This window comes from Quercus robur, chromosome 6, assembly GCF_932294415.1.
Source record: "Quercus robur chromosome 6, dhQueRobu3.1, whole genome shotgun sequence".
NCBI lineage: Eukaryota > Viridiplantae > Streptophyta > Magnoliopsida > Fagales > Fagaceae > Quercus > Quercus robur.
In genome coordinates this window covers 12,761,433-12,781,525 of record NC_065539.1, presented here as the reverse complement: position 1 = coordinate 12,781,525, position 20,093 = coordinate 12,761,433, and the positions used below count along the sequence as shown (strand labels likewise).

At 33.9% G+C, this 20,093-nt stretch overlaps 3 protein-coding genes across 6 annotated transcripts in view; 1 reads left to right on the top strand and 2 right to left on the bottom strand.

Moving 5' to 3' along the window:
* The window catches only part of LOC126732812 (uncharacterized), a 46,593-nt gene extending 32,648 nt beyond the window's left edge, over positions 1–13,945 (top strand). Inside the window, exon 4 of the mRNA XM_050435845.1 lies at positions 13,394–13,945. Coding sequence (XP_050291802.1) covers positions 13,394–13,517 — 124 coding nt within the window. The 3' untranslated portion in view covers positions 13,518–13,945. The remainder of the gene's footprint in view (positions 1–13,393) is intronic.
* LOC126732811 (ABC transporter F family member 4-like) lies at positions 2,763–9,274 on the bottom strand. Of its 4 annotated transcripts, none has more exons than XM_050435841.1 (4): positions 9,067–9,274; positions 8,110–8,180; positions 4,226–6,416; positions 2,763–3,080 (listed from the first exon to the last, which is right to left on the bottom strand). In XM_050435841.1, the coding sequence occupies exon 3, from the start codon at positions 6,406–6,408 to the stop codon at positions 4,246–4,248; it is 2,163 nt and encodes a 720-aa protein (XP_050291798.1). In that variant the 5' UTR covers positions 6,409–6,416; positions 8,110–8,180; positions 9,067–9,274; the 3' UTR covers positions 2,763–3,080; positions 4,226–4,245. The 4 variants fall into 4 exon arrangements, with proteins under 4 accessions (XP_050291798.1, XP_050291799.1, XP_050291800.1 ...); XM_050435842.1 differs by lacking the exon at positions 2,763–3,080 and adding an exon at positions 3,082–3,324; XM_050435843.1 differs by lacking the exon at positions 2,763–3,080 and adding an exon at positions 3,457–3,739.
* A 195-nt stretch (positions 13,946–14,140) lies between the features above and the next one.
* LOC126732814 (probable 2-oxoglutarate-dependent dioxygenase At3g50210) lies at positions 14,141–19,240 on the bottom strand. The gene is made up of 12 exons (XM_050435846.1): positions 19,074–19,240; positions 18,680–18,795; positions 17,332–17,450; positions 17,147–17,210; positions 16,426–16,493; positions 15,774–15,832; positions 15,525–15,687; positions 15,383–15,402; positions 15,257–15,303; positions 14,892–14,972; positions 14,719–14,808; positions 14,141–14,637 (listed from the first exon to the last, which is right to left on the bottom strand). Exons 1-12 carry the CDS (start codon positions 19,105–19,107, stop codon positions 14,512–14,514), a joined length of 987 nt encoding a protein of 328 aa, XP_050291803.1. The 5' UTR covers positions 19,108–19,240; the 3' UTR covers positions 14,141–14,511.
* Between the last annotated feature and the right edge of the window lie 853 nt (positions 19,241–20,093).

Below are 20,093 nucleotides of genomic sequence, written 5' to 3'. Positions count from 1 at the left end.
AATACCATTGCCGAAAATGTGAAGGAAAAAAAAAATAGAATTGTGGCAATGGTATTCTGGCAATACCATTGCCACAATTCTATTCCTCTTTTTTTTTTTTTTTTTTTTTTTTTTTTTTCTTCTTTCTTTCTTTTTTTTTTTTCTTTTTTTTTTTTTCCTCACATTTTCGGCAATGCCATTGCCACATTTAAAAAAGTAATCTTAGTGCTAAATTCAAATTTGAATTAATAATAACTAATAACCTGTGATTTGTTGTGAAAATGTTGTAAAAATATTGTGAACGTAACACTTTTTTTTTTTAATTCCTCCCCTGATTTCAACAACCACATTTTTTTTCCTCCCATTTTCGGCAATGACATTGCCACAATTAACAAAAAAAAATTTCACCTACTTCGGCAATGCCATTGCCACAATTCTATTCCAATTTTTTTTCCCCCTCCCATTTTTGGCAATGGCGTTGCCACAATTACCAATTTTTTTTTCCCTATTTCGGCAATGGCATTACCGCAATTAGTTTTTTTTTTTTTTTTTCAGGCATGGAATTTGGGCAGCAGGAATTTCGGTAACACCGTTGCCGAAATTCAAAATTTTCTCTCTCTCACTTTTCCTCTTTCTCTCTCATACTTTTGTTGAATTTCAGCAACGGTGTTGCCAAAATTTACTCTCTTTCCTCATTTCTCTAAATAAGTTGGAACAATACCTATAACGCAAATAAATTTCGGATTTAGCAATATTCAGCCAGAAGACTCCCAAAATGGAACTAAGTGAATGGATTGGACCGAAGTGGACCGAATGAGAATGAAATGGACTGAAATGGACCGGATGACTGAAATGGACTGAATGGACCAAAATAGTTCGAAGTGGACCAAAATTCTATCTTAATGTGGCTCAAAAAGAGCACAATAACAATAAATATTACGCTTCAACTTGTAAATATTATTTAGATTTGTAAGACATTGTAAAATTTGTACTAACTACATTATCGCTAAAAAATAAATATGGATTTGTTTATTATGTTGTTGATGTGAAACTAACTAATCATGTCGAATTTTTTTGTCAGTGAACGATATTGTTTAAATGTTTTCATTTACTATTAAAAATTTAAGTGAAAACACTCATAAGATGCATTATTTAAAAGATCTTATTGTTTTATTAGTATTAATTTAAAAAAAAAATTGCTTAAATGACTTCATGTACTTAATAGATTTAGAAAAAATAATTAAATTAAATCATTTAGTTTTTTATTAATAGATCTTATAATTTATATGAACAAAATTATACCAAAATGAACTATAAAGACCGAAGTAGACCAAAATGCTAGGCTAATATGGCTCAACAGAAGCATAATAATAATAAATATTACGATTCAACTTTTAGATATATAGTAAAATGTGTTCTAACTACATTATCACTAAAAAAATAATTAGGAATTCATTTATTATGTTGTTGATGTAAAACTAACTAATCATGTCACTTTGTAAATCTTTTAGTTAGTAAATTATATCATTTAAATGTTATTTTACTATTAAAAATTTAAATGAAAACATTCATAAGAAGCATTATTTAAAAGATTTTATTGTTTTATTGTTATTAATTTAAAAAATGCTTAAATGACTTTATGTACTAATAGTTTTGGATAAAATAATTAAATTAACTTATTTAGTTATTTACTAATAAATTTGACAATTGAAATGTACCAAAGTGGCCCAAATTGAAACAAATCAACCAAAATAAATCGAAATACTATGCTAACGTGACTCAACAGGAACGTAGTAACAATAATGCTAACAATAATGATACGCTTTAACTTTTAAATTTTATACATACATTTTAGATATTGTATATACAATTTTGAGTATATCTGAAAACTAAATAACTTAATAATTTTAGTAACAAAAACTACCGCTTCCAAATATAAGGAATCTCCACCCTTACACAGCAATCACAACCATAAAAGTGACCTGATTATAAGAGAGTCGCATCTCATCAAATCTGCATTGTTCTCATGTATCATTATGAAATTATAAACTTTGATCATACAAAAGCTCCAAAAGCTCAAATTAAATTCCAATTCCGACAAGTTCTACTTCTATTACGATATGCATACTTTTGTGTTCAAATATTCAAGTGTGAATGAATTGATTGATTAAATGGTCAAGCTGCATATTATATAGCAATTATAGAAGTGGACGGTTGATACACAATATGTTGGGCCTAAATCCAGTATATTATGTTTTTGGATTAAGATAGTGTTCAAACTCCACAGCAAATTTGTCATTCATTTTAGGAGGATACCGACATGAGAGAAAAGGTATTGATAGCTCGAGAAGGTGAAAAAGCGATCAGCAATAATAAGCATATAGGCACATCCATTGATAAGAAGTTTCATGATCATACATACTATGCCTATGCTTGTAAATTTTCCACAAAAAATAAAATCAGTGAGGCATTCTCTTATGGATAAATCTTATGGATAAAACTTAAATACAGTACCTTAAGTGTTGTTCTTTAGATTCTCTTAAGATTTAGCCATATGACTATTTAGCTAAAAAATACACTTTCATCCCATGAAAAAAAATCCACATGACAGAATTTTAAAAAGGGAACATAAGGAACAGTACCTAAGTAATATACCTAAGTCTTACTCTTCTCTTACACTCATGTTTTCATGCCAAATTGATTTTTAAACATGTGAAAATATATGGGGTTCCTCAAGCCAATATCAAAGGAAAAGCAAGCAAACAGTGTGCAGTCCTCCTATAAGCCTATAACCAATAAGCTCATGTCTGAAAAATATGATACTTAGTAACAACACCATACATAGAGCTCATTGGCATTCTGCAAGTTTATACATAGGCCATCAATAATTATCATTCAGAAGAGTTGCAACCATTTCTTCCCCTAAGAGAAAGAAAGAATTAGATTCGCCTTTGTAGAACATTTACAGAATCTTGTTGCTAGGTTGAAAACATCTTCAAAGGAGCAATTAAAGTTTGTCACGTGTAAGAAGCATTCCAAATTTACTGACCTTCCACTTTAGTCTAAGCAAGCAACATTCTCTCTATCTTTATACCAAAAAACTGATAAGAAAGGGCGATGCATTAAAATTTAAAACAACAATTACATAGCAAAAGAATAAAGGGTACTTCAAACATAGTGTGTGGTTTAAATCTCATGCCTCAAATAAAACAACTATTTCTGCTAGGTTGAAAACATCTTCAGAGGAGCCATTAAGTTTGTCACATGTAAGAAGCATTCTAAATTCACTGACCCTCCAATTTTAGTCTTAGCAAGCAACATTCTCTCTATCTTCATACCAACAAACTGATAAGAAAGGATGACGCATTAAAATAATAAAATTTAAAACAGCAATTACATAGCAAAAGAGTAAAAGGGCTGCAATTGAAAGTTTCGTCCAGTTAAGTTAAACAACACCATAAAGGATAGAGATGTGGAGAGGGTAAGCTGATGATGTGGCATTTAATGAAAGAGTATTGAGGTGAGAGCAAATTAAACAACATGAAGAATTTGATAAAGTATTCTTAACATGTGTCATTGTATGTTTGGATAAAGGGACACACATGATCATTGTATGCATCCTCCAATTTTGGGATCTAACTCTTAGAACATATAAACAGATTCGATACAGAAAGTTGATTAAACTATTATAAGCCTTCCACATGGAATGGCAGGAAGCCAAGGAGCTCACAATTCAGTCTTCATCGTAGTGCCTACTGAACTGTTACATGGAATGCAATGCATAAGTGGGTTGGCCGTTGCCGCAAATGTGTGGTAAGTTATAAGCAAAATGGAGAAGGGGAAAATGGTATTATAATATCCAGATATGAAGATCACAGTAAAATTACTACAATCGAAATTGACTATCTTGCATGAGATCAAAACTGCAGAGATAAGGTGAACATCTACCAAATAATAAGATTTGTATGGAAAAGGGGAAAGTGGTAATATAATATCCAGATATGAAGATCACAGTAAAATTACCACAAACGAAGTTGACTACCTCGCATGAGATCAAAACTGCAGAGGTAAGGTGAACATCTACCAGATAATAAGATTTGTAAGTACTACACATCCGCAATACAAGAAATTACTCTCAAGAGTTTACAACACAAAGACGCATCTGGTTTATTGCACTTATAATATATTGAATACAAACACAACAGGGGCAATGGAAATAGCATTATGTGATTTGATATAAGAATACCTAATGTGATGGCTGTAAAATCATTCATCAACCTCTGATTTGATCTCTCTTTGTAACTCCTCCTTGTACTCCTCAAAGGTTCCAGGGAAATTTCTCACAGTTCCATTTTCCACAACCCAAATTTCACTCTTCTCTTCATCCTCACAAACACGAGATATAAGCCTAGAGTCATGACTGACAAGGACAACTCCACCAGTAAACTCATCCAGTGCATCAGCCAGCGCATCAATACTCTGCATGTCCAGATGATTTGTGGGCTCATCCAATAGCAATATGTGTGGCTTCGACATGGAAATTGAAGAGAAGACAACCCGTGACTTTTGCCCTCCAGATAATTTTGCAATTGGGGTGAGGTGATTATGACTAGGGAGTCCAAATTTTCCAAGCTTTGCACGTACAGCCTCCTGCTTGCTAAGTCCCTCTTGATCTGGATGAAGACGAAGAAGATACTGAACTGGCGTTTCATCCATTGTTAGTAGGTCCACAAAGTGCTGCGAATACCTCCCAATCCTTAACTTTTGACTCCTTCGTACTTCACCTTCTGTTGGATCCAAATCACCTGCAAGAAGATTCAGTAGGGTAGATTTTCCAGCTCCATTGGGCCCAACAATAGCAACACGTGTTCCCATATCAATACCTACATCGACATTCGAGAGCCTAAAATCCGCTCGATTTGGGTAACTAAAGCTGACTTCAATTAGCTGCAAAAGTGGTGGTGTGAGCTCAGTAGGTTCAGGGAAGTGGAACTCCACACTATAATCTCTCCACTTCTTTGGAGCCTCAGGCAGAGGCTCATCCTCATCAACCTTTCCCTTAGCCTTGCTCTTAGATGCTTCCTTTGCAGCATTAAACTTAGCCCGGTCTTTCACCTTTTCCTGCTGAGCCCGACTCCCTGACCTCTTCGCTGCTTTAATTTGCTTCTCATAAGTTTCAAACTTCTTGTTCATCTCTTTGCGACGCTGCTCATACCCACTTTCAAAATCATCAAAATTCCCACGGTAGAAATGAAGCTTAAAATCATGGAGATGAATGATCTCAGTGCAGACAGTGTTGAGGAAATCCCGGTCATGTGACACAACTACAAGAGTTTTCTTCCACCGACACAAGTACTCCTCCAGCCAGAGAACAGCCCTAAGGTCAAGATGGTTTGTGGGTTCATCCAATAAGAGAAGTGTTGGTTGCACAAAGAGCGCCCTAGCCAATGATATTCTCATCCTCCAGCCACCACTAAATGATCGGGTTGGACGACCCTGCATATCCTTGGTGAAACCCAACCCAGCAAGAATCTTTGATGCCTGAGCCTCTGCTGCATCTGATCCCAAGATATGCAACTGTTCATACAACTCGGCAAGCTTATCTCCCACATCATCCCCATTCTCATCATCTCCATTCTCACCCTCAGCAACAGAAGATGAATTCTGCAAAGATTCAACCTCTTTTCGGAGATTTACCAGCTCTACATTAGCTGTAACAACTGCTTCAAGGGCAGTTTTATCATCACCAACCACCTCTTGTTCAACCAAAAGCACATCAATATTCTTAGGTACTGGAATCTTCCTCCAAGCAAGGAGCTTTAATAATGTAGACTTGCCCATTCCATTGGGTCCAACCAAGCCATACCTTTTCCCATGAGATATCTTAACCGACGTATTCTTTAAGAGTTCTTTTCCCCGAGCAGATACAGAGAAATTATCAACAGTTATGTCTTTGACATTGGCATCAGCTTCATCATCCCCATCAAGAACTGAAGCCCGGCTACCAATAACAACAGTAAAAGCATCATGGTCATCCCTAAGGGCCTCCCGTTTTGCCTGCTCTGCTGCATGGACAGCAAGTATGTCCTTCTTTTCTCTTTTTTTCAACTCTTTCTCACTTATGGCTATGTCAAGTGAATTTGAATCATTCCTCATTTGCCGCTTCTTGGCATCAGACAGGTCTTCTTCAGAGGCATCATCCTCATCATCAGATGGAGGAAGATCTATGTTCTCAGTGTAAGATGACACTTTTGGAGCTTTTGTCTTAGGTTTACTAGAAGCGTTTGAAGAAGAACCCTTTTTAGGTTTCTCAGGTTTCTCATCCATGTTAGCAAGCATCGCCGAGACCGAAAGCTTCCCTTTCTTCGCATCTTTTGAAGTGTCTTTGCCACTAGCCTTAGCACCAGTCCCCTCCGGCTTCTTTCCCATTGCAGTAACTGGTCAGGTAAGAAGAAATAGATTTAGACAGTGTTAAATCATATCAACCTTGATCAATTTTTATTAAGTTCATCATGAATATAAATGCATAATTAAAACCACATTAGAGCTTTTTTTTGATAGGTTAAGACCACATTAGAGCTGAGCAAGACAATTCACATAATAAAGAAACAAATCCATAGAAAGTAGAGATATGTGGCATCAATTTCAAAAGAAATAAAGAAAAAAACAAGGAAAAACAGAATACACTAATAACATGCAGAGACATTCTTGAAAATTTCAGACTTAGTGAAAGAGGAATAACCTAAGTGACACCACATTGAAAATAGATTAGTTGAAAAGCCAAATAATATAGCCTAATTAATTCACAGTATTGCAGGAAAAAAAAAAAGGTATGAAACATGGATGCAGAATTGTTATACTTAGTCTGATTTTCTCTCCTATTCTAAATAAAGTTATAAGTTGATGATGCTCTACAAAAAGGATCACCTATTATTTGTAGAAAAATGATGTTTTCGACACAGACAGGGTATTTAAACTGGCAACTCCTAAGAATCTTGCTTTGTGTATTTCTTGCCTTATAATATTGAACTTATATATTTATCCACTATTTTCTAATAAATAGGTGTAGTTTCCTTGACCAAAACGCACAACACTATTGTAAATCTACACCTTATGCTGAATTTTGTTATAAAAGTCCAAAAAAGTGCTGGACACGTGGATAAAAATGTCACACCCACTAAATATACCACGCAAAATCTCGGATAGAACTTCCCTACAACTAATAAAATACACATCTTTCTGACATATAAATGATAATCCATATGAACTTTGTCCTTTATTAAAACCAGTATAGGTCATATGCAAGGTTTGTTGCAAGAGGAATATAGATCAGTTCATGAAGCAAGTAAGATTACTTTTGGCTTTTAGTCAATTTCTGCCCTATCTAAAGCAATTCAATATCTTAGATTTTTGGCTTTAGAAAATTCCAGGCTTTGCCAAGTGGCGCATAGAATTGAAAGTCTCTTTACAATCTTCCAGGTAAGACTCTCTTATCAAGTGCCACATCAGTTTACTCTCCTTTTCCTAGCTTTTAGAACAATCACACAAACCCATCTCTTCTCACCTCTTGACATTACGCTCTCTTCTCTTTCCCACACATTTGATCATTTTGTTATTAACTAATCTGGCCTAAATCATAGGGTATGTTTTTATTTAAATACTTAGGCTCTATAGAACCATATCTCTTGTTTATTTTTTTTTCCATAAGGATTATGTAAGTAAAAGCAAATGACTATATCTGCTAGGTGTTCTACAAAAGGCCTCCCAATAGGTATTTTATTTTTTGAATACTCATTAGATTTGTCTTCTTTTGTTCCCATAAAGATAAATCTCCTGTTGTGGAGCTTTTAATGCTATAAACCAATGAAAGAGAATCGCAGGCAGCTTATGCAGCTAGGACAAATCAAAAAACCCAATATGGTTGGTGACAATTATTTTTAAAAGAGAACATAACAGTTTGACAGGTTAGTTGAATACAGTATAAGACTTAATTGAATGCAAATATTTGTTTCTTTGAAGAGAAAGCTGGCTAAAATATGCAAATCAGAGCCAATTCAAACACAATACACTAATGGATAAAATCTAATACAAAGTATGAGATAAACAAAGAGAAAATCAGGCTGTCCTTACCTGTCAGTTTGTTCCAGCAACTCTTCTTGTAAATTACCCAAGTGTTGTGCCTGGCAGAGAACTAAGCAAATCTGTATTTCAAAAAAATGATAGGGTCAGAAGGTTTGTTCAAATTACAGGAGAGAAAGATGAAAGAGAGACAACAGAAGAAGCTAAAAGAAAATATTGTAAATAGTATGGATTATAAAAATGTGAAAGTGTGTTTCCATATAAAAGGTAGTTCAACAATCCAACAAAATCTGAATCTACGAATTGAAGTGGAAACCATACAACCATATTTCGGAAATAATCCCTTAATATTCAATAACACAGTGTTCTTGGTTATTTATTTGTTTATTTCTATTTCAAAAACACAGCAAATAATCCAGAAAACCATCATTTCACTTAGAAAAAATTATAAATTATCCTACACGGTAAACTGTCAGATTTAAAAGCAGCAAAGTGAAAGCTGACTATTAAAATCAAGAGTGAAAATCCCTAATTCAAAAACACAGCAAATAATCCAGGAAACCATAATTTCACTTTAAAAAAAAAAATTATAAATTATCCTACACTGTAAACTGTCAGATTTAAAAGCAGAAAAGGTGAAAGCTTAGCTGACTATTAAAATCAAGAGCAAAAATACCTAATGTTACCCAAACCCAGGGCCGGCCCTTCCCTTAGGCGAGTTAGGCAATTGCCTAAGGCCCCCATGTGGAAGGGGGAACCAAAATTTTAGAAAAGAACAAAAATTTGGTTTCAAATGAATTACAAAAATAATCTGGCACATCCTTTTAACCAAAAAAACAAAAATTTTGGTAAATCCTATTAAAGATTGGTTCTAAACAAAATCATTGACCAAAAAACAAACCAAAAATCAACCAGATGAACTACAAATCCGGTCTAAGAGATTAACCACAAAACAATCACAAATCAAATCAAAACAAATAAATCCACTCAAAACCCTAAAAATTTTACCTTTCTCTCTAGTCTCTGCACTCCGCCTCTCTCTAGTCTCCAGTCTCCACTGTTCAGGCTGGACCGCCTCAGCCTCTCTCTGATTCTCTGCTCTCCGCCTCTCTCAAGTCTCAACTGCTCACCTCACCGTATCAGGTTCTGGGGTTCAGGAATCAGGTATAAATAAAATTATAAATATTTGGGCACAGGGCACTCCCTTTTATTTGTTAAGAACTTAAGATAACTTTGTTTATTTGGGCCCTCCCTGGCTGCTTTTGTAACTTTGTTTATCACTTATCAGTTTATCAATTTCTCAAAAAAAAAAAAAAAAAAAAAAATACACTTATCAGTTTATCATTATGGCTGCATGGACCCTCCCTGGACTGGGCGTTAAGTTTGGGCCTTCAAGTTTTTTTTTTTTTTTTTTTTTTTTTTGGGTGGGTCTTATTAATAAGTCTTGTATAAGTGTTATGGCTGTGCTTAAATTTTTGTTATGTTTGTGTTTAATTTTTTTTTAATTTATGCAGGTTGTGATTGCTAAAAACTTGTTATTATTCAGTGAAATTACAACAATATTTTTTATATAAATCAAGTTCTATTTCTCATTTGCTTTACACTTAAAAGTTATTTTTTATTTTAGTCTTTATAAATATATTGTTTGATTAGAAATTTCTACTAGAAAATATGCATCTGGATATGAAAAACTTAAAAAAAGAAAAAAAAAAGAAAAATTAATTGAGTCTAAAAAATGATCAATGGATAAATTTGTTATTAGTAATAAACAAAATATAACACAAAATTTAGATGAAAATATCACAAATGAGCAAGAAATTCATCAAAATAATTTAGAAGAAAATGATGTTCAATTTTGCAATACAACAAATCTTGATAATAAACTTCAAAATAATTTAGAAAAAAATGAAAATAATGATGAAAAATATAATATAAAAATATTAAATAAATATTAATTTAATTAATATATAAGTATAAAAAATGCCCCATTTTTAGTTCTCGCCTTAACTTCCAAAATGTCTCGGGCCGCCCCTGTTTCCTTTTCATCTCTCTCTGCCTCAACCCACATCACACCGTGCTCCATGGCTGACCACCAAGCTCTCCTTCTAAAGTTCCATGGTCGGAGCTTTTCAAGCTCATCACCTCCAACCACGCACCACTGCCGAAACCCAACCAAAATCAAATCACGACCACCACCACGGGTAAAACCCAACCAAAATCAAATCGCAACAAAAACCTAGAAGCCCACCAAATCACAAATCAAATCACATCCACCGAAATCAAAGCACAAAACCCACAAAATAACCAAAATCACAAAATGAAAACACTGAAAGTGAACCCACCGTTAAAAAAACATATAATGGTTTTGTTATTATATTTTAGAAGAAGAATCATCTTGTTGAACTAATTTTAGATCCAAATTAATCAAACACATATCACAAGCAAGAATAATAAACTGAAAACAAAGCAAAAAAAATGGTATTTCCCAGAAAAGTGTTTTCAGAAAATAGAAAGGGTAAGCAAAATATAAAAACTATTTACTTCATAATCTCAAATAAATAAATAAATAACCAAAAATCACACACTATAATCCGGTGAAGTCTCGTGAGCCACAATTTCACTTAAGATGATCGTTTGAGTTAAGAGGAAGAGATTTTCATAGTCTTTGGCTTAGCAGCACAATCTTCGATTTCCTTTCTTGACGTGGCTTTCATTCGCTTCTCTCCTGTCAACCTAGGCAATGTATAAAGAGAAATAAAAGGAAGAAGAATAAAGCACCGCGTAAAAAAGAAGAAAAGAAAAATGGTAAGAGAAGAAAGACGGACTGAGATCAGGTGCACTATCATAGGTATTTTTTTACATTTTTTACTCTTTTTTTTAACTTTTTAACTCTCCTTTAATATATTTTATTTAATAATTGAGATTGAGATTTGTTTTTTCAACTTTTAATTTCAGCCATTAATTACAATTGCATCAGAGTATTGCACCTGAATCTGAAAAAGACAAAAAGACCTACACATACATATACACATAAACATACATAAATATAAGCACGCATAAATACATACACATACATAAGCACACGTACACACACATACATAAACATAAACATACACATACACATACAAATACACATAAACATACATACACATAAATATACATATACATAAACATAAACACACATACACATAAACACGTATAAACTCACACAAACGTAAACATACACACATAAAATTAAATATAAACATAAACACATATAAAAACTTGATTTAGCACACCAAAGTAACTAACGAAATTGTTTGAGAATTGATATTAGTTTGCAATTTTTTCCAATCTATATAAGGGTTTAATTTTTCTTATTTTGTGTGTTTATGTCTATGTATGTTTATGTTTATGTGTGTGTGTTTATGTGTATGTGTATTTATACTTCTTTGTTTTTGTTTATGCGTGTTTATGTGTATGTGTGTTTATATTTGTTTGTTTTTGTATATATTTGTTTGTATTTGTGTTCATGTATGTTTATGTGTATATGTGTTTATATTTATATTTATATTTATGTTTATAAATATAAACATACATAAACATACACACATACATAAACATAAATGAATATAAACATAAACACACATGCACATGGAAGTGAAATACTAAATAATAATGGGAAAGGTGAAAGCTAGCCTGAGTCTGAGATTATGAGGCTAATGCAATTCAGAAATGGAATGGAATTTAGGTTCAGGGAAAGTGTATGTTCAGATGAGGCTTTGTGGGAAGAAATAGCAGGAAAGATGGTTTGTTTGGGATATGAAAGGAGTGCTTTAATGTATAAAGATAAATGGGAACGCATTAATAATTGTCAGAGAAGAAGCAAGGAGGGTTACAAGAAGTGCAAAGAGAATTCAAGAAGCTGTGGCTACTTTCAAAATAATGAGTCTTCCCTATACAATCAAGGTGGGGCTTATTGTGAAATGAATGAACAAGAGCCAGAGACTGTGAGACTACAAGGGAATAATGATGGTTCTTCCCCTTCTAATTCCAATGCTGGGAATTATGTGCATGAGAGTTGCTTTCCCTTCTTGATGGCTGATGGGGAAAACTTGTGGGAAAATTATGGTTTGAAACTCAACAAAGGCAATCACAACCAGTAAGTTAAAAAAAAAAAAAAAAGCACATAGAGTTTGTTAAGTTGTTCGAATTATCTGGATTGGGAAGAAACTTTGAAGGGCGGGAAGAGGTACGTAGTTGAATTGTAAGAGGTAAGAGGTTTGAAAATGCCTCTAGTACAATGGATTTACATTGTGTAAGAGGTAGCTGACTGAAGATTTATGTATATTAAGACTTAGAAGCTGCACATTTAAGAATAAAATAATGGGGTTTGTGTATTACCAGTGTAATGGGGAAAGGAGGAAGCAATTAATATTTGGCTCAAATTATCGGTGAGCTCTCTCTCCTCGAATTCTTTCTCTCTCTGATCTGACGGGTTTTGGGGTTTTTATTTTTTTAATCTGGATTTTAGGTGGTTATTAGGGGTGGATTTGGTTGATTAAGCGTCGATATATAAATCGAGTTTTTAAGACTCGATTTTCGGGTGGACAAACTGCCACCTCACCATGGAAATCGAGTCTGTGAGACTCGATTTATAAGCCCAAAATTGAGTCTCTTAGCTAGGAAAAAATATAGTTTGGCAACCGGGTCTACTAAATATATAGTTAGGAAATTATGGCCATTTGGCCATTTTTGCCGGGAAATTTTGGAGCTTTCCTTACTGATAATCTTCCACTTGTAAAATCTCTAGTACAAAAATTGGCTCTCAACCTTCAAGTTCCTGTGTCATGCAAAATCCGTTTATTCCCAGATTTGCAAGTTACAATCAACTATGCTAAGATGCTAGAGGAAGCAGGTTGCTCTCTTTTTGCTGTCCATTGCCGAACAAGAGATGAGAAAGATGGGAAAAAAATTCGGGCTGACTGGAATGCTATCAGAGCTGTGAAAGATGCACTCAGAATCCCAGTCCTTGCAAATGGGAACATTCGCCACATCGATGATGTTCAGAATTGTTTGGAAGAGACTGGTGCTGAAGGGGTGCTTTCTGCTGAGTCTCTCCTTGAGAATCCAGCTCTTTTCGCTGGTTATCGAACTGGTGAATGGGTATTGGGCAGCGAAGGAAGCGATAAAGTGGGAAAACTGGACCAGACAGATCTACTGGTGGAATATTTGAAGCTTTGTGAAAGACTGTGCCATGGAGAATGATTCGTGCTCATGTGCACAGGATGTTAGGAGCCTGGCTCAGGTTGCATCCACACGTGAGAGAGGATTTCAATGCCCAATCCAAACTGACCTTTGAATTTCTTTATAACATGGTTGACCGGCTTAGGGAGCTTGGCACAAAAATGCCACTTTATACAAAGGATTCTCACGAAGATAGAGTTCTGGCGAATGGATTAGCAACCGGAAATGTATGATGCGAGTTACGAGGTTGAAGGTCCCCAAATTTTGGACTCATTGCAAAATGGTAACCATCAATCTGGTTCATTGTTAATTTTATGATTTTTGTCATTATTTTTTCACATAAAAAGTTTACAATTGTTGATGTCTTGATTATTGCTGCAATGCTGATGCTGAGGAATTCCGAAAGTATACTAGCATAGAAAATGCTTCCTAATTCTAGGTCTTCTTCTTTTTAGGGTAGAGTTATTGTATCGTGACTGAGGTCATCCATGTTGTATCAAATTCCCTTCATTGGGAAAATAAATTTTTTTGCAGATTTAATGATTTTGAAGCATTCATCTTTTCCAAGTGCAAAAAAGACTTGTACTTAATTTAGGTTCAGTATTTGTATGATGAACTTTTTAATTGTAATTGTTAAGTTTCTTGGTTCATTTGTAATTTTATTTTTCCAACATTTAGAAATGGTTTGTTTGTAATTGCAATTTGTAACTACGATATTTGAAGAACTTTTTAATACCATTAGGTTCCCATTGAATGCTGGAGACTTTTTTTTTTTAATAAAAGGGAAGTCGGGTCTAGGAAAATAAAGAACAAGAGAATGTTGTTATTCTTTCCTTGTACTAGCGCAAGCAATTGATACTTTTAAAAAAATATATATTATTATTCTCATATTATTATTATTAGTTTGCTTACAATAAGTGGAGCAGAGGGCATTCAAACCCAAATTCTGCCACTAAGCTATACAATGAATTGGCAATTGATACTCCATTTTAATTTCTAAGAAAGCCTAAAAGGAGGATTGTAATGACCAGCAGTTTATAGTTATTCTGCACAACTACAAGAAAACTGAAACAATTTTCTTAATTCCCAACAGGACGTTGAGACAAAGGTTCCAGATGACAAATACTCTTCACAAAATACAACTTGCAGTTTATTTTTCTCCCACTCTCTCCAGATGAACGCAATCACAGCAATAACACTGGAACATTCATCTCATCATCTCAGCTCCTAACCGAAATTGGTTAGGACCTTGCTGACCAAATGCTCCCCATATACAGCTCTTTCGAACTTCTTAGCTCTACCTGACCTCTGTATACAAGTTTCCAAAGGCTCCACTGCTGTATCGAAGTTTGTCTGTTCATGCAACAAAAGAATGTGGGGAGGACAATTCAAGAAGGACTACATCAAGAAAGTGGCAAATGAAGAAACACTGACCTCATAGAAATATGCTACACAAACCCGATATCTTGGAGACTTGTTGATAACGCGGTGCAAGGTTGAGTCATACAAGCCATTGGAGTAAATCTGCACTCTCACAGTTTTTGTTAGAAATTTCAACTCCAAAGGACATATAGAGATTAGGGACAATTAATTTACAAGCAATATACCTTTAGCATGTCACCAATGTTGCATACAAATGTTCCAGAAATTGGAGGAGCTGATATCCATTCACCAGACAGGTTTCTTACCTAAAACAACATAAACAATTAATGTGGCGAAACTAAAGCAGTGGTAGGATTTAATACAGGATGGTTCACAAGTAAAGGTTATATGATAAACATTGTATTAGCAGCTATAGGCTTCATAATATCAGAGAGAGGCTGGGCATTCAGATAACAAAAGAAAGCAAATCTAAATCTATAAAGCCACATACTTGACATACAACCAACTACAGCACACACTCGTTTGATTATATCTCCAAAATCAAAATGAGCCTCCTAATAAAAAATTAAAAATGACTAAATGATTGTACCTGTAGTGCGGTTATATCATCATCCTGATTAACCAACGTCAACAAACCTATGCAAAATTTTTAGATGAATGAGATTGATAAACAAGATTTTCAGGTCCTTGATCATCTGTAGGATGAGAAACTTACCATAGTCAGTGTGAGCTCCACTGGATTTATTCGAATGGAATACAGGAACAAAAGAAAACAAGAAAGAAAATAACGTCATTTTCATAAAATCCAATAATAAAGGGTAATGTGCAAGCACCAACAGCAGGAGTATTTGCATTACCATCCAATGTCATTTGTTGGGCCTGGACCATCTGCTGTTGGTACAACTGGGTAACCTATGATACGCATCACCCAAAATGCATCTCCAGCTCTTCCGCCTTCAAATTCTTCTGGCGACCCAGTCAATGCTAAAGAAATTCCCCGCATAATTTTTCTTGAAAGGTCTGAAAGTCCCAGAAATTTAAATTTGTAAGTAGAAAGTGTACAAAACTATAAGATGAAAAAGGAAAGAGTGTCTTGGAAAACACGCCTGTGCAGAGTCTGATATATACATCCATTAGTTCTTTGAAGTTTTGAGGATTGCATGGCCTGCATAAAGGACCATAAGATGATATAAAAGTCAAACAAGAAATTCAGAAGTATTATGAACACCATCAATCATTGAGTTAATAAACTGTTGTTTCAAAAAGAGAATTAGCATCAAGATGCTAGACCTATAATAAAACTTCAGAATCAGCAACCAGATGATTGATTAGGATACATTTTAATGCCCAAGAAATAAGCAAGTCAAATAACATTGCACAACACAAGTCAGATGAACTGAGTAACCCCAAATGAAGAAAAAAGGGTAAGCAATTGAGAGGACAATGGAACAGAAACAGTTATCATAGGTAGTTGTAGTTTAAACTCTATGCATTGATTAGATATTTTAAATATCAAGAAAGGGACAAAAGTAAAACACTGTTCAATGGCTGATTAATAGCAAATAGCCCAAGCTAATTCTTGTTTAAGCCATGATGGTTGTTAAGTTTTAACCCATCAATCTCAATGATATGGAAATAATCCTTACTAGGTAAATGATGTACAACAATAAAATCCTGATACGCTGATGTACAATATGTTCTGCTGTGTAAAAATTGGGAATATAGGAGTTTGGTTGAGAAACCATAATCTTCACATACCATTGGTTATATCCTTCCATGGTTTTGCCAAGAGATCCATACATCCCTTCCTTTACTTCTCTATAGCACTGTTATTGGTGAGACAAATTGATATTATTAATAGTAAAAATAAGAAAAGAGCAGCAGCAGCAAAGATGATAAATTCCATACTATAGATGAGCATCTGTCTACTATATTGTACTGAACAATAACACAGTGTTATGCAAATGGATAAAAAAATAACATCTTAGCCATTGAACCAAAAAACCATTGACTCCAAGGTAAGCAGCTTGCAAGATTGATGCAGTTGCTCCAATTACTCAGCAAGCATAAAACATCAATGTACCTTCATAAATTATAATTGGCTGTTTACCATGTTGAAAGGCAACAATAAGATATGATAATGTAAGGAACCACCATGCTCTTAGTTGAAGCCCCCAGAATACATTTAATTGAATTTAAAGGTTTCCAGTGCTCCATTTAGGACTTAGCTCATTGCTAATGGAAGGGATAATTTATGTGATCAGGCACCTGATACCAGAACTTTCTCATTTATAGGAGCACACCTATGACATGCATAATAGTACTTTCTAAACCAACGTGTATAGAATGGCAGATGAAATGATTCCACCAAATCGGTGTTTTCATATATCCAAAAGCTTCCACCATGGACACATCATAATTATAGCAAATGATGTCTACAAAAATCTCTATAATTTGTAAAGCATTTAGCAAAACCTACATCAATAGCCTCATGCATGTCAGGTATGCCTTTGGTTATATTTTCTCCAACTCTCTGGTATCCTCTGCATTCAAAATATACTTGCAGTTAATATGAAGTCTACGGGCCCTAGTCATTATCATAAAATAAAATTGATGCTCATTTACAATATACATATATGTAGAATGTTATTCCATTAAATAAACCTGAACCCAGCCTCCGCAGTCATCTTGATTTTGATTTTTTCTTCATATGGAAGATCAAAAAATTTGTGAGCCACACTTTTTACCTCTTTGAGGAGGGAATCAGGAATACCGTGGCCTTTCTGAACAAACATGAGCATCATCATATTCAAAACTCAGAGACAAGTTTAGAAAATAAAAGAAAATAACACTGCAAAAACAAAATTACAATTTTGATTAAGAGAACAGAGGAAAGATGATAAACTCCACCAAATTCTCTCTCTTAAAAACAGTGCATAATATATGAAAATCTGAAATACTGATGTGGGAGATGCAAGAAAATTATTATTTAGTGATATTTATGTTTGCAATTCAATTGTATTTTTATGTTTTAGGTCTTAGTAGTTTATTAGGCTATTAGTATTTTAATTTGAAGGCAAGGTTACTTTTGTAATAAGGCAATTAGGGTTTTTTAGCCAATTAGAACTAGGGTTTAGCAATCCTTTATAAGCAATCTATTGTACTCTTTGAGGAGATAGTTGATATTTTGATGAATGAAAAAATGGCCGTTTGGTCTCTATTGGCCTGGTGTTGACTCCAAGTCTATACATTCTTGCATAGCTAATTGCTTTTCACCTCTCCACTGTTAGTTATAGAATTCCAACAAGTGAGAAATTTTGTTTCTTACCCTCCTGAAGATAAGCAGAACAGCTACCAAGTGCCTCTTGTATAAATGTTAGATCCAAGTTATGCCTAATCTTTATCCCACCAATTTTTATCAGATGATAATTTAGAATAATTATTTATCATAATAAAAATTTAGAATATATGATTTCAGTCTTTCACACGCACCCTTTTTTGGTTTTAAAGAAAAGGAGTCAAGATAGTATGAAATCTTGTATTTTCAAAGAATACATATTCGCCACTCCCACCTGTTAGTTTCCAATATTACCAGGCGCCATATAAAGAATGACAGGAACTATTATCATACATCTATCTGTAAGACTACGGTAATACTAGAAAACCCGGATTAAAAATCGTCATAGATTTGTATAAGGAACTTGACACTTATACCCAAAACTGATAGTGGCATAAATCTCATGACTTTACCTACTTTAGCAATGGACAATCAAATTATGCATTCACAAACAATTACCAGTCAGAATTAAATCATGGAATTCTATAGTATGCAAAAAAAAAAAACATATTCAGGTTTTCCGGTGAAACAAATGCTCACAATAATATATAAAAAGTACACCCCACCAAAAACATTAAATCAAAAGTTCTAATCCTTTAACCATTGTTTTCAGCACTTGGGTCTTAAACAAATTATAGAATTCGCAACACATGAATAGAAATTAGTAACTCGTACCACATAGAAGAATCCTGCCTCTCTACAAGCTTGGTCTAGCTGTCTAACAACTTCAGACAAACCTGGATCCTCAGCCATTTTTGGATCATCACACTTGGCCAACAGAGCACTTATATCTGCATCACAAAGATAACAAGGAAAACCAGACTAAATATCAATCTTGATATAAACCTTACACATGCACTCAATGGGTATTGAAAACAGAGGAATTTAATGCATGAAACTTCTTTAATTGCTTACAAATCCGGAACCTATTCATTTGTCTTTAAAATGGAGAGAGAGAGTTCATTTATGAAATTAAGGTTTGAGAGGCAGAGACCAAACTTGGTCTGAGAAGAACAACTAGGATTAAACCAAAACAAACAACATGAGAGTAAAGGTAGATTGGGAGTACCGATTATGGGGATGGACTTGAAGTCGGTGGCCATGGTGCTGCTAATTCCTACTACCTCTTTTTGCTCTGCTCTGTCTTTCTCTGAAGTGGGCAAAGCTTACCGAACGATCAAAATCTGGGTTTGTTAATGCATACTTTTTCTTCTTCTTATTTATTTTTATTTTTTTTAATTTTTTAATTTTTAATTTTTTAATTTTTATATTGGATTGATGATGCGGATTATTTTTATTTTTTAGTACAGCTTCTGTTTTTCTTTCTTTGGAAAGATCCTAGATAGCAGATAAGAATATAAATATCCATAGCTTTTTTTCTTTTTCCAATTGTAATTATCACATCCATCCCAATTTAGAAAAATGATAGGGACATACTTATACCGCACTCAAACTTACACTATGTTTATATGTCAATTTTTGATTGGATTTTAATAAGGTACTTAAAAAAACGCATCCAAATTTATGTTAGATTTATGGGTCTGTTTGGATAGAACTTATTTTGTTGAAATTGAAAACTGAAAACTGAAAACACTGTAGCAAAATAATTTTTAAATGTGTAAATAGTACCGTGAGACCCATTTTTAATGAAAAATTTGATAAAAAATGGAGTTTGTGGGACCCGTGAACAGTATATAAGTCACTGTTCATGACTGAAAAGTCAACAATATGCGGCTGAAAAAAAAAAAAAAAAAAAAAGGAAAACGCGGACGCAGACGTGAGACGTTGAATCCAAACATACACTATATGTCAATTTTTTTATTGGATTTTAATTCTTTCACATGGTCTATTATATGTATCTGAAAAAAAAACATGAAATCCATTCAAGAGTTGATACATAAGCATGGTGAAAATTTGGGTACAAGAATGAGTGTATTCCTAATATTTCTCTCTCAAATTATTGAGTTCTGCCAAAATGATGTCATCTTTGAAAAATTATTAAATAAATTTCCTAACTTATCGTTTACTTTATTTAAACAAACAATACAATTCTTTCACTAGTCTAGATTAATGATAGTTTTTTTTTTTT